General features: G+C 38.2%; 1 protein-coding gene across 19 annotated transcripts in view; it reads right to left on the reverse strand.

The window, feature by feature from the left end:
- Positions 1-14,424, reverse strand: part of cep112 (centrosomal protein 112) — a 125,303-nt gene that overhangs the window by 108,664 nt on the left and 2,215 nt on the right. For 15 of the 19 annotated variants that reach the window (XM_047800663.1, XM_047800658.1, XM_047800660.1 and 12 more), the window contains exons 3-7: positions 12,661-12,851; positions 11,945-12,096; positions 1,599-1,683; positions 834-875; positions 574-645 (exon numbers count right to left, since the gene is read on the reverse strand). In XM_047800663.1, coding sequence (XP_047656619.1) covers positions 574-645; positions 834-875; positions 1,599-1,683; positions 11,945-12,096; positions 12,661-12,851 — 542 coding nt within the window. The remainder of the gene's footprint in view (positions 1-573; positions 646-833; positions 876-1,598; positions 1,684-11,944; positions 12,097-12,660; positions 12,852-14,424) is intronic. The other 4 variants (XM_047800655.1, XM_047800654.1, XM_047800649.1 and 1 more) reach the window with 1 other exon arrangement.

Here is a 14,424-nt window from a genome sequence, read left to right on the forward strand (position 1 = left end):
AAAAGAAAGCTTTTCTTTATGTTCGTCAAAAAAAAATGCTGAAAAAGGGTAAAAAAATTTTTCTTTTATGTCTGATAGACGCATATCTTTGGCTGAATAAAGTACTAAAAAAAAGGTTAAATAAGCCTTAAGTAAATCTGGCATTTCTGATGGCATCTCTAATGCATTCTAAGTATTGACAAACATATTGACAGAGTATAACATTAATAAACTGAAATCTTTTGAAAACAATTTAACGTGAAAGAAAGTAACAGCTCACTGAGTTCCAGTAAGAAAAAAGTAGAGACAAAACCATTGACCGATGAGATGAGATAAGACCTTAAGTGCTTTAAACTCTGTTCGAAACATCTGTGCATCTGTCAATCAGTCCACATTCATAATTCCCTCATATCTGTCTTCACGTAATTCACAAAAATGCATAAGAACAACAAGTTTTACTTGCATATATATTAATTAATAATATATAATCGTATATAATGACAATTCAATTTAAACTTTATCAAAACTAAATTAGATGATAAGCATCGATTATTAATTAGATGTTTTGTTGAGAATATGCATATATCATGATACCCCAAGGTTCCAGCTGTTGAGACGGGCTTCTAAGTCACTGTCATCAGAGGAGGGTCTTCTTATTCGCTCATCCTGAAAGGTAAAAAAGGAGAAACAAAAAGATTAAGGTTTTTTACTTTCCCTCTCTATAATACTAACACACACTCTTTTTATTGAGATTGACAGTAATGAGTATCGATTCTGAATGGAACCCTTGATATATGAACAATAACAGGAATATATCAAATTCTATCAAGTCTAACAGAGGCTGGTAAGGATACCTGTTTAAAGCTGCTACAAAGTAAGTGATGACTGGCAACCTGCTGTAGTATAAAAGGAGTAAAACGCGTTGTCATGGGAAAAAATAATTCACATTGTATTGGGCATTATAACTTGTCAAGTTGTATTATTAAATTCTGTTATAACATTTTTCATGATAAACTAAGATTAACTCTGCAGTCAGTTCATCTTTTCTTCATTTTTAGAAGAGATGGGAGTGAGAAGGAAGGACAAAGAGAGAGGCTGAATGCGTGTGTGTGCGTGTGTGTGTGTGTGTGTGTGTGTGTGTGTGTGTGTGTGTGTGTGTGTGTGTGTGTGTGTGTGTGAGAAAGAAAGGATGAGAGATAGTGAGTGGGGGATATAGGTGCTGGCGTCCTGCCTTCCAGATGTTTGGCTGCCCCACAACATTTCAGCCGTTCCCTTTTCCATGCAGTGCCTCTACCGGGTCACATGACTCGACCCAACCCTTTCCCTATACACACATGCATCCACACACTTCCACAATGTCTAGACGGTAGGCTGAACATTCTTATGTCGAGCCGCTTGGACGCCTATAACATGTTAAACAAATCCCGAAAGCAACACACGGCAGAAACCAACATTGAACAGAGCTAAATCCAGTGTCCCATGATGCCTCGATTGCTTAAAACTATGTAGACTACTCATGTCAGTGTATCAGAAAGTGCACCAAAAATGTTATCCAGGATTCCTGTGCAGATTTGCGACACATGAAAATTATATGACCCGAGTAACAAAAAGTTGCTCACCCTCTTGTCCTCTTTAGCAGTGCCCTTGACTGGACTGGAAGATAAAGGTCTGGTTGGAGACTTGTGCCTGAACAGATTTCTCCTTCTGCAAGCAAGATAAAGAAACATTTTCTTTTCTTTTTAAGCCATTTTATTCCATGAACTTGTGTGATGTTGACTGACCCTACAGCATGTAAACACAAGAAATAATAGCGGCTGTCACAAATCAATAACTGACATCTTGACTGATGATACATTTTTGCTCAGGAATTGGCATTGGTTTTTTAAGGAGTAGACAAATTAGAAACTTCGTAGCTAGCACGTCAGACGCGTGAAAGCACCTTTGTGTTACTGGTTTGGTTTATGAGAAACTAAGCTAAAAATGGTAGCTAACATAAGAAAAAAAGATATATTAGGTATATTACAAGTGTCCCTTTAAAAAACACAAACTAAAATGCTCAAAATCTTTAGAATGCAGCTAAAAGTTTAGAATGCAGCTCACTGTGCGGACAACAAAAAAGACAGTAAGTCAGTGCCGATGAAATTTGGTGTCCTGTCCTCACGTCGTACGTAAAGGAGATTATTTGAGTCCGGCTGTTAACCATGACTGTGTGTTGTACTAGCTGTCAGGATCCAGCTGAGGCGACAAACGCAAGTGCAGGTTTTTAATGTATGAATTGCAAAACAGCAACAAAATCTGTGAATCCAAGAACCAAGAAAGTAAACAGGCAAAGCAAGAAAATGAGCAGAGCTACAATACCCATTGTAAGACACAAAATCTTCACCAACAACAAATAATGCTTGCCGATAAAATATAAAAACATAGTAATTTAGAAAATGAGGCACAAATGCAAGTGATTAGGGATGTAGTAGCTCAGTGGTTAAGGCATTCAACTGCTGATCGGTAGGTCATTGGTTCGAATCCTCGGTCCACCAAGTTGCCACTGCTGGGCCCCTGAGCACGGCCCTTAACCCTAAATTGCTCAGGTGTATAAACTGAAATAAAAATGTAAGTCACTCTGGATAAGAGTGTCTGCTAAATGCTGTAAATGTAAATGATTAAGACATGTCATGTGCAGGGGCTGATGGGAAATAGCATAGGAGTTCATCAATCTGCTAGACCTGGGCACCAAGGCTTATAATTTATCCACCTCAGTTCTGTTTTCTTTAATGAGTATACTATAATAATCTATTCTTGTTCGCATTCGCTAGCAAGTTTTGCATTTGTTTCAGCAGCGCTCCCTTCGATTTAAAAATAAACTGCTTAAAATGTATGACGCTAATGAATCTACCTAGTGAAAAGTACCATAAATTATTAAGACCTACAATTTATTGGGTTGCATCTAGTGGTTTGTCTAATAATCTAGTCGAGTAGTCTAGTCAAGCTAGAAGTTTGTCAGGATCAGCAGTAAACACACATTAATAACCTGGATACAAAACCTGCTAAGTCTGTGCACCAAACTACTGATTTGTCCACCTCAGTTCTGTAGTCGATAATAATTATAACAAAATGTATTAATATGTTCATTTTCACATTTACACAGATCTGTTTAGCAACACTAGACTATTAGTCTGCACAGAAAAATGCACCTTTGAGATAAACTGCACCCCAGACCTCATCAGACATCAAGAGTCTGAGCCCAGACACCTACAGCTACGCTCCAAAATCTAGTGGAAAGCCTTTCTAAAAGAGTAGGGATTATAGATTTGTATACAGCATCTACTACAGCAAACGCTACATAAATATATAAATAAATAATGACATTTCTCTATAGTTACTACTTTATTAAATCTTAGTGGCGAAATAACATGATAAAAACTTACACTGTTCAAAGTTACAGACTAAATATAATGGTACGGTTGTTCTGATCATATTAGTTAACAAGTTCAGATAGAAAGTTTTATAAAAATTTTAATTCAGAATAACCGATTCATAATTTAAGACAAAAGAAAAACATGATTACTATAATAAAGGCATACTGGATTAATACTGTCCCTACGTTGGTATTGGATTGGTTTGATGTCAAATATTGCAGTTCATTGACATGTATCTCTCCTCAGCGTCCCTCAAGCCAACAGCCTCGCAGCTATTGTAAATCCATCTGTGCATTTTGCATACAGATGCCACACAACACGCTCTATTTACTTTGATGCTTCCCGAGTTAACCAGCCTTCCAGTTTAGTGACGCACACAGAAGCAGCTGAGATTCACATCAAAGCGTTTCTGCACGGCTAACAATAAAAGAATCATGAGCCACATCCTGTTCTCTACTGCCGCCGACTGCTTGGGACACCGTGTGCAGATACACACGTTAACGTGTCTACATGTCACGCTGCGGATTTGCTTTTGCCTGGTCCACTGTTCTGTGACAGTTTGTCTCAAAGCAAGATGGTTTCCACAGGTTTGTCGGTTATCTATTATGTATCAGGATTGAACATGTGCTCTTCGGTGATTTTTAGTGTTTCGTCAACATGTAGGTTGATTTTTCACTGAAAAATGTGGTTCTCACTACTCGCAGATAGTGTTGACATTTTTACTTAAAGCCAACGATGCAGCAGCACTTTAGTCCCTTAATATGTTCAACTCTCTTAGTATCTCATCTATACACTCAAGCTAATATGCGTAGACTGCTAACCTGATAAGACTAGTTTATGCTGAACACTACGTTGGATTTTACACGAACATGATTTTGAAAACGGTGAATGACAAAAAGAATCAGATTTTAGGGGTTAATATCAAAACCCCATATGATTGTGATGTTCTCATATTAAACTCCATTTCATCAGCACTAGTAATGTCTCAAGTGATGTCAGTACAGCACACGGCTGTTAACCTCTCACTAAAATAATCCCCAAACTAAAACATATCCTTAAACACAGCAAAGGCTCTGCAAAATAAACAAAGACAATGTGTTCTCTTCTGATCTTCTTTGTAATTCGTCTTTATTTGGCAGCTCCACGTGAACTGTATAACAGCATTAAAACCAGAATAGTGGTTCTGACTTTTGCAACATTTCAGGATTTATTTATTAGAGCATTATTGTAGCCACATGATCGATTATTATGTCTGGGTCTATTTACATATGTAATCTTTTGCCTGCAGATGAAAGAAGAGCCAAAAGTGCACCATGAATAAAAATTAAGAGCGCATAAAATGTGAACAAAAGGACTAAAGACAACCTTACAGCTGTTTACATAGAATGACAGGTCAATAAAGACAGCCCTGTTTAATCTCTAGAGAGCTGTCCATATGCACACACACACACACACACACACACACACACACACACACACACACACACACACACACACACACTCTTTTGAGGCAGCAGATGAGGGCAGGCCGTTGTGATTGGCGGCCAGCCGTTAACAGGTGGACGGAGATAATTGAATCAGATCAAAGCACTGAGAGAGGCTCGGGTCTGTGCTGGAGTGGCAAGGTGCCACTGATTAAAGTCTCCTGACCTCCAGGTGTTGAGATTGGGCTCAGGCCGCATCTCCAAGCCCTCAGAGAGGAGCCATGCACAACCCCCGCTCTTGCTCCCCGGGGCATTTAAGTCCTCCACCCTCTCACTTCAAAAGTCTGGCACCTGGAGGCAAGGCCAGCTCAGACACTCTGCTTTAGCCAGACCCTGGAACGCATCTGAAGTCTCTTAATACTGCCAATGGTTAGCGTCTGGTTAAGGGTTTTCATGTGCTTGATGCAAGCACAGATGGGCAAAATAAAAGGGGGTTAAAGGTAGAGCTTTATCCTCTAAGTCAACATGTAAACTAATCAGGCACAGCATTCTTGGTGGACTGAGATTCGGTTGAGCGTTCGGCTCTCATTTATATCTGTATCACTTGTTTGACTTCTAGTTACAACTACAGACGATTTATTTGTAAATTGTAAAAAAAAAAAAAATAAATAAAAAATAAAGTATTCATCAAAGAACAAATGTCATACGTTTCATTCAATGTTGTGGAATGTCTGCATACAAATTCAGCTGTTAATGCTTATGCTATAAAAGTGAGAACATGTTTCCTTTGTAGTTAATAATAATAAAAAAAAAGGATCTGGATGTTATGTTACTGAGAAACCAATAAGCACAAATCCCCCTGAAGACTTTCTGATACAGGTACAGAGGTCTGTCACCAGTCTGCGTTCGTACAACTGGTTGTCATAGTAATAGTGTTTATCAGTGAGTGTACTGTATATGCATCCTAGCATACAAGATAAAGGAGAAACAGTGGTATTAAATCCATACTGTACTTGTCACTGGACAATAAATGGACAAAAATTTACTTACAACAGTCTTCAAAATATTGAATAATAATAATTGATTTCTTTAATATTTTAAACTCTTCACACTTCAAAAAAATAGAAATAACTTTGGTCTCACATTTTTGTAGGAATTCTACATCAAGTTTCACTTCATTTTATCCTACAGACTGCTTAATAATTCTTTACTAATCATGCTTTTGTTTATGCTGCTGCTGCTGCTAAAAAAAAAAAAGCAGTGAAAATTGTCTTACAAAACCACTGATATAAAAAAAAAAAAATTATATAAAATATTTTTAAAAAAGTGATTAGCGAGAAGGAGCATATTTTTTTTCACACAATGTAAAATGAACCATTCATGTTTTCAGAAGATGAACTGAGGACAGGTCAGTGGTGAGGGTTACGTTATAAACATATAGCATCCTTTATTTTAAGAACAATTTTAAAGGTGTTAAAGAAAATCCTTTTTGATTTTGGGGCAACAGGCACCTAGCTCGTCATCCTGTTTCTCTCTTCTCTTATACTCTCTCTCTTTTCCCAGGCTTCCTGATTTTCAGCCAAACACCACAGAATGTCACAGAAGCCATGCACATGGTCCATAAGCAACATGACATATTAGGAGGTTGAAATGAGTGTGGAGGTTTTGCCAAGGCAGGCTGGCTGACCTAAACCTTCAGCTAACTGCGGGTGGAGAGTTTCCCATGACCATCCTACAGCCTTAGAGATGTAGTTAAGCACACAGCGCCGCCTGGTGGCCATAGAACAAACTGTCTACAGAGAAATTGAGGTTATTTGCTGGTCAAGTCTTAAAATATGTGTTTAAATATACAGAGAACAGTTCTTCCAACATCTAAGATACATCCTGAGATCCTTTCATTTATTTCTGAGAATCTTAAAAATCCCTATTTGTTTAGTTAGAAGCTATTTGGATTAACCAAAGTTGCCGTGGGTCATTTCTTTTTAAACAATCAAATTTAACCAGTCGATTAATCATTAAAAAATATATATAATTTATTTTCAATTTATGTTCGTCTTCAGTAAATGTTTTACGGTGATCAGAATCATAGTAGATCAAGAGAAGTGCTAGGATAACTTGGGCAAAATATTTTAGTCTATCCACCTATCAGCAAGTTTTTGGTTGGAAGCTAGAGAACCCAAAATAAACTGGGTTAAATAAAATGAAGATGTATGGTAGTAATGCTACCTGATGTTTTAATTATTAAATAAATGAAACAATGCTACCGGTTTGAAACCAGTTTGAGAGGACTTTTTTGTGACATGTCCTTCATCATGCTGAAAAAAAAAACAAAAAAAAAAACATTAGGGGTTGACAACACACTTTTGACACTTGAATGACGATTGTCATTCAAGTGTCAAATCACTTGTCACATTCAAGTGACAAGTGATTGCTATCAGCACATCCGAAGTGAGCCAAGAAAACATTTGCTCACTGAACACTGGGTTCAAGGATTCACATGCTGCAGGTGCCAGATTCTGACCCTACCATCTGTGAGCTTCAGCAGAAATCAAGACTCAATACACCAGGCTATGTTTTTCCCAGTCTTCAACTTTCCAGTTTTGGTAAGACCATGTGCACCACAGCCACATCTGTCTGTCCGTGAGTAACAGAAGTGGAACCCGACAAAGGTTTGATATGTTGTGCATTTGGAAATGCTTTTCTGCTCACCTCAACTGTATCGGAGTTACCTGAGCTTTTCTGTCATCTCAAAGCATCAAGGTCATCTCTCATCAACAGGGTGCTTCAGCCCACAAAACTGCTCACTGGATAGTTATTTACTGCACCATTGTGAGAAATCTCTAGAGACTGTATGTGAGTGAGTGAGTATTTGTATGACTGATCAAGCCCATGTGGCACTAACAAGCAAGCCACAATCAGATCACAATCAGAATCACTGAGATCACATTTTCCCCCATTCTGATGGTTGATGTAAACACCACCCCAAGCTGCAATGCTTTGCACTGCTGCCACGTGATAGGCTGATTACATCATTTCATGAATGAGTAGGTGTACAGATGTTCCTAATAAAGTGCTCAGGAAGTGTATTAGTATCATAATGACGAAATTCCTTTGGTTACGTTTTAGGTAATGTGCTGCACTAACTGAAAGTCTCAGTGAAAATAGCATTGAAAGTAGCCCATTATTTTGCTACAGCTGAACAGAATCTTACATGCCAGAAAAAAATGACTGATTAAAATGATTGTTGCTCCCATGTTATTTTGGCTGCTTCCGGCATTTCATATTTTACAGCAACTAAAAGTAATCTCTAGCTCCTAAAAAAAAAAAAAAAAAAAAGAGAGAGAGAGAGAAAGAAATACTGAGTGCCACTCCCAGCACGAAATAAACAAATATGCACTTGAAAAAAACGAACAAAAAAGAAATACGCAAGTGTTTCCTCATCACCATCTCACTGATAGCGATCAAATGCGGCCACATCACAAGAGAGCTGACATGCTCGGCCCTTTTCATCTAATCTAAACGAGAGGGACACATGAAAGCGCTGCTCCACAAGGACTCGGCCTGTGATCTAAACGCCTTTAATGAGCATACCCAAATCAGACCCTGGACTTCAATCCCTCCCCCAACAAGTCCACACTTTCAAAGTGCAGCTAGGCAAAAAAATGCAAAACTCACTCTCTATATTTGGTTCTCTCTCCTCTGATTAAGAGCCCTTACTTCAAAAGAAACAGATCAAATGCTGTGTAGGAAGGTCAGCTTTTTGATGCTGCGAACGTGACTCTTCCTAGAAGAAAGAGTCGGGCACATGATGATGATGATGATGATGATGACGTCACAAAAAAAAAAACACTAAACTAAACCTTTTTTTGTAGGTAAGAAAACAATTCGCTGCAACGTTTTTACTATTATTACTATATTATTTCATATACAGGGTCAAACAATACAAACATTTAGAATTACTAACTCTTCACAAAGATGCATTACATAAGCTGAAAACATGTTTTTTCTAGTATTTTTCTGTATAGTTTGACTTTGACTGGTTGTGCCACCTGACTTTCCAGGTTCTTATCAGAATAAACAGGCATCTATACTGTATGTGTCCACCTAGCCATACCTTAGCAATGATAAGTTTTTCACTATCTATGAAAGGACCACTGATCTCATCATTGCATCATTAAGTTTACTTGAGGTCTGATTTATAATTCAGTTCCTGATCCCCTCGTTGAATCATCTTCAAAGCATGGCGAGGTAAAAGACTTTTGATCTTGTCATGCCGTCACAGAACGCTATTCAACAAGATTTTATGAGTGTCATAATTTAAGCTTTTAAATGTTTACCATCTTAAAATTCGTTTTACATTTTATTTGACTAAATTAGACTGAAGGCTTGCTTAATTTATACAGCGAGATGTTTGCACCACGTAACGTTTTTAGAATTGGGGAAGCAAAACTGAATTTTAGTGTGAAGCGTTTAAAATGGTTTAAACTACAAAAGATATTGTAGATTAAAGTGGTATATGTGATGTATTGATTTAATTAGAGGAAAATACTGGATTTGGGGACAAACAATTTAGGAAGAAATCTATGAAAGAAAAGCAAGTCTGTGAGCATGTTGTTTAATCCTGTGCTGTTACCTGAGCTTACTTTCTTTTCTTTGTTGCCTGTATTTATATTCGCCACTTGTAAGCCCTTGTTGAACTTGACTTGACCGTTAATATTTGTCATTAATCTCTAACGTCTTTGTGATGAGTGTTTGTAGCACTTGTACACCGACACCTTCTCCACACATCCTAGGCTGAAGTTCCAAACAGCACCACAGTAGAAAGATGATTCATGACTCGCTGACATTCTCTTTAGAGATAAACCATGATGCAGCATATTATAGGAAAATCACTTGTTCCCATCACCTCGTCCTGATATTGTCCTCTAAAAGCACATGCAAATCATTTCTTTCACTTATACCTCAACATTGACAAATAATAAATTTAGTTCTTTTCTTTTTTTTTAATTTTCTTACATTTAATGTTGCACAACATCCCTAAGACAAGCTAGACAAGTGTCTGTTACTGTAAACGTTAGAGCAGATATATGTGGTCCTTTCCTCTCCAGCTGTGTTCAACAGCGCTGTGGTGTGTAGCCCGGTTTATGTGTATCTTTCTGTCTTTCTTATGAGCAGCTCTAATTTGGATGAAAAGAAGGCTTAAGGAAAGGCTTTCATCCAGGAAGGGTATTAAAGTTTGGACAATCGACCACAAAACTGATGCAAAGTCAAATCTGGGCACAGCATGTGCTAAAGCGAGGAACATGAAAATACTATTCAGTAAGTTGTACGCAATAACTGAAACCACTAGTCATGAGTGTTTAGTCTCGGTTTGCTTAAATATTCCTCATCCTCTTGATGTGGTGCGCAGAAAAAAGGGCTCCAGTGGATCAGGCAGAGAGAAAGCTTCAAAAGTTTTTTTTTTAACGCCACGAGAGATGAGACGATACTCTCGCCCATTTTGCTGAGTGATCTGTGTGCCGTGTTAGTTTCAACTCCATGCCAGCCATAACAGCTGATTTAATAGGATTTTGTCTGAGTTCAAAGAGCTTGTCATCTTGCCTGGATGGAGTTTCAGCTTCATGGCTGAAAAGGCTGCATTTACACAGTTTTGCCTTCTAGGGGCAGTATTCAGCTGCTTACGAGTTTAGTCTTCTACAAGTCTGCTGAATGAAAACTTTAGCATTTGGAAAAGTTGCCAGTAAATAAAAGGCTTAAATAAGGTAGAAATGTAATCGAGATGTTAGAAGCATTACAACACAATTACAAGTTTATTATGATTTTATATGAATGGCAACAAACAAGAAAAAAATAGAAACAAAAAAAAACTTATAATACATATATAAAATAATAAAAAAAAAAACATATAATAAATCTCAGCAAAAGCCTTTATCACACTTTGATCAAGTACATACCCTACACAGTGTTAAAGGGTGACTATACCAGGGGCTTTAGGACTTAGCACCTCATGTAATGTTAAAAGCCCCTGTTCTTTTGAGGACACATATATTACACCAGTACAGGACTTACCAGAACAAGAACCCCGTCTGGCTAATTTGCACATTTATTCTGCTATAACACAGCTTTAAAACTTAGATTTCGAGCTGTTAAACAGAACAGTACCTATTCGGGTCAGAAGGTGGCACTGTTGTTAGTATACGGCCATTAGACACTCATCATCCCTTCATTAGAAGAGTTGGTGAGGTAATAATACTGCAACTGTTGGTGAAACATAGTCTCAATGAGCACTTAAGTCACTCGTCCCTTCCAACACTAGCAATGGCCCTGACACACACAATCACACACTCCAGACAATTTAGATGTCATTCAGCCTCCAAAACGTCACATTGGACTGGGGGAGGAAACGGGAAGCGCAAGGAGAACGTGCAAACTGACACGAGCAACGTGCAAAAAAACCCCAAAAAGTCCACACAGGAACCCCACCCCGAGAATGTCAGGTGAACATGGTAGCCACTATGCCACAATGCCCTAAACATAATAAATGTAAAATAAAAATAAAATAAAAAACACAGAGAGAGAGAGATAGAAAATAAATCATCCTGTTTACTCCAAAAGCTTTTTTTCATGTTGCCTCATATGAATCCTTGCACTTTTATATTTCTGAATCATCTTTGGTACTGAATACAGAAGTATTTTAGCACCATTTAACTGTTGCCTTTAATTCCCTGCCTCGTTGCAGTTCCACTCTTGTGAGTACTATACTATGATATATAATGTGGCCAATTGGGAACAGTAGCATAAATGGAACCTTTCCGGTTAGAGCAATGAGTCTAATGAAACAACTAAGAGCTGTTCATTGAGCCTACAATACTTATGTGATCAGCTTCAGTGGATTAATAAATACACAGGTCAAAATCTACTGCTTGTGTAGAACTATCCATTACTCCTGTATTTTCTGCTCTCTGGTTGTCTCTGCTATGTCAGACTGTTGACCGACTCAGCCTCTGTGAAGTCTACGTGAAATATTTGGGCCTTTATGAAAAATGATTGGCCTTATACAAAATATAGGTTATTCCACACACCAGGTCTAACTAAAGTCAAGGCTTTGTGTAGTTAATAAAGTTCTACCTGTTACAGTTTGGCTGAGGAGAGAGCGAGGAGTCTTTCAGCGTGCTGGGCCAGACGTCATCACCATCCAGTTCACCAGAAACCCAGCCTGGCAGCATGGCGGCGCTCAGCGCCTGAGACCTGAATGCTAACGGCTCGTCGTAGTACACTGACTGGTGAGAGAAGGAAAATTTCTAATCAGTATTTAAGCTTTTCACCTGCAGTAATCAGAAATAGTTACTTTAGATGGATTTTTTTTTTTACTTTACTGACATCAGCTACACACAGTGTGCAAGACAGTGAGATTAACTCACATTCCTCCTGGAGCCATATCAGGCTGCTGACAAGTCAGCTCTACTGGCTATAAACACTCGAAAGTAGCACCAAAAATCTCTTCTACTTCCTTTTCAAGTACCATTGTTCTTAGCTCTCATAATGGCTATAAGCTTGAGATCAGATTGGAGCGAAGAATCCTTCCAGCCAAGTCTTGCTGTTCGCAGAAATTGCAGGTTGTGTTATTCTGTAGCTTGCAATGTAAATGTAGAGAAACTGATACTAATGAGCTGCAGTTTCACAACATCCTCATCATTATCATCATCATCACAATAATCACGGCACGGTTTGTTGCTAGGAAATAATTTACCATGTAGATTTACCAGTTTCACAACTGACAACATCCTCATCATCATCATCATCACAATAATCATGGCACGGTTTGTTGTTAGGAAATAATTTACCATGTATGTTGGTAACGTTTTGAGGCTTCCCGCTTCAGGCTTGTAGGTAAACGGTCCTTCAAGAACACCTTTTCTGAGCATGTGCAGAAGAAGCCGGGCATATGCGTTCCGATTTTTCCTTCCCATCAGCCCCGAGCCGGACGCCAAAGGATCGCAGAGCTTCTTAATCCACAGGGCACACCGCTGACGCTCTGGTTTGGAGGAACTGACTTGTGAAAATCGCACACCAACATTCAGCTTGGTTGTCACATTTGCACAAATTAGAGAGAAAAGAAATAAATCCCTTGTTCTAATTTGTTTGTGTGGGTCATTATAATACATCTCAATTTCCATTATCAACCTTAGAAATCACACTTACATCCTTTTTGTCCCCCAAGAACCAATAATCTCAATGATCTGCATTCATAACGATCACTAATTAGAAGCTGATCACGGAGAATCGTTGCTTGATAGGTTGTTATAAATGATCTACAGCGTAATCTTACAGCACCGTGCATCAGAGGTGTCTCACACTGTTAAGAGGAGCGAAACGTGACAGAACGGACAATAATTTTAGTAAATGACAATGAGCACGTGCTTGGATACACTGAGTAATAAATATATATATATCACAGTTCAAACAATTATTTTTTATGTACATGTGCCATAAACTGTTGAGATGCTCTACTGGGATTTTTATACATAATCTCTAGAGTTTTTAAAAAAAAATAAAGTGGTGAGCAAAAGTGTATCTCAGAACCTTGAGGTGAATGAGCAGCAGAAGACGACATCAGGATTCACTCCTTACAGCCAAGGACAAGAATCTGAGGCTAGCATGAGCACCGATCACCCAAACTGGAGAGCTGAAGATTAGCTAAAAAGACCTGGGCCCGTATGTATTAATAAAAATTATTAGCAGCGAAACTTTTAGAAATGTGGGCGTTTAAACAGAAGATCTTAATAAAAATAAAAGTTACTCATAAAGCATCTTGACTTTTAAAAACCCCACAAGGTTAAAAAGTGTTAGGAGTAATGAGGAGGACTTGATCTGATTTGGATTTGACTTTATAAGATGATACGGATTTAATCGTGTAGGGATTATTTTTCTGACCAGTGGTATATTAGAGACATGACATTTAAACATACACTAAAATCCCCGTAATGACGTAGAGGCAGAAACGACATCGTTTGGCGCTGGAGATGTTTACATTTACATCACATACTGTACGTTTACGGCACTTGGCAGACGCCCTTATAATCTAATATGCATCTCTAATATGATTGGTAAAGAACTTAATCCCTACATGATATGGATGCAGATGTCTTAACATAGAGACAAAGTAAAGGTTTGTAATAGAACAGATTTTAAAAGCGCTCTTATTTTTTTTTATTCAACGACCAATCAGAGTCTCCAAAACAACGTGTCATACCTAGTAACAGGGTTAAGCCCCGCCTCCTGTCTAATATAAAAGTGTTTGTACTTTCCTTGCTCGGAGATGCTTTGTGATTGGTCCTGAATCACTTTTAAGATAAGATCCCTAGTTTTAAGCTAAGTTAGGAGCTCTCGGAGATCATTCTTAGGACCTCTATGAATACAAACTCTGGTGATTTTTCTCCCCTTAATCTTCAGATGTCCAGTTTGGGTGATTCAGTGCTCATGATGGTCTCAGATTCTTTTCCTTAGTGAAAGAAGTGAAATCTGAGATGCTTTTCTGCTCAACGCAGATGTAAAGAGTGATTATATGATTTACTATATTTACTACATACCGGTCTGTTTATTCTCCC

Source organism: Tachysurus fulvidraco, chromosome 15 (genome assembly GCF_022655615.1).
Source record: "Tachysurus fulvidraco isolate hzauxx_2018 chromosome 15, HZAU_PFXX_2.0, whole genome shotgun sequence".
Taxonomy (NCBI): Eukaryota; Metazoa; Chordata; class Actinopteri; order Siluriformes; family Bagridae; genus Tachysurus; species Tachysurus fulvidraco.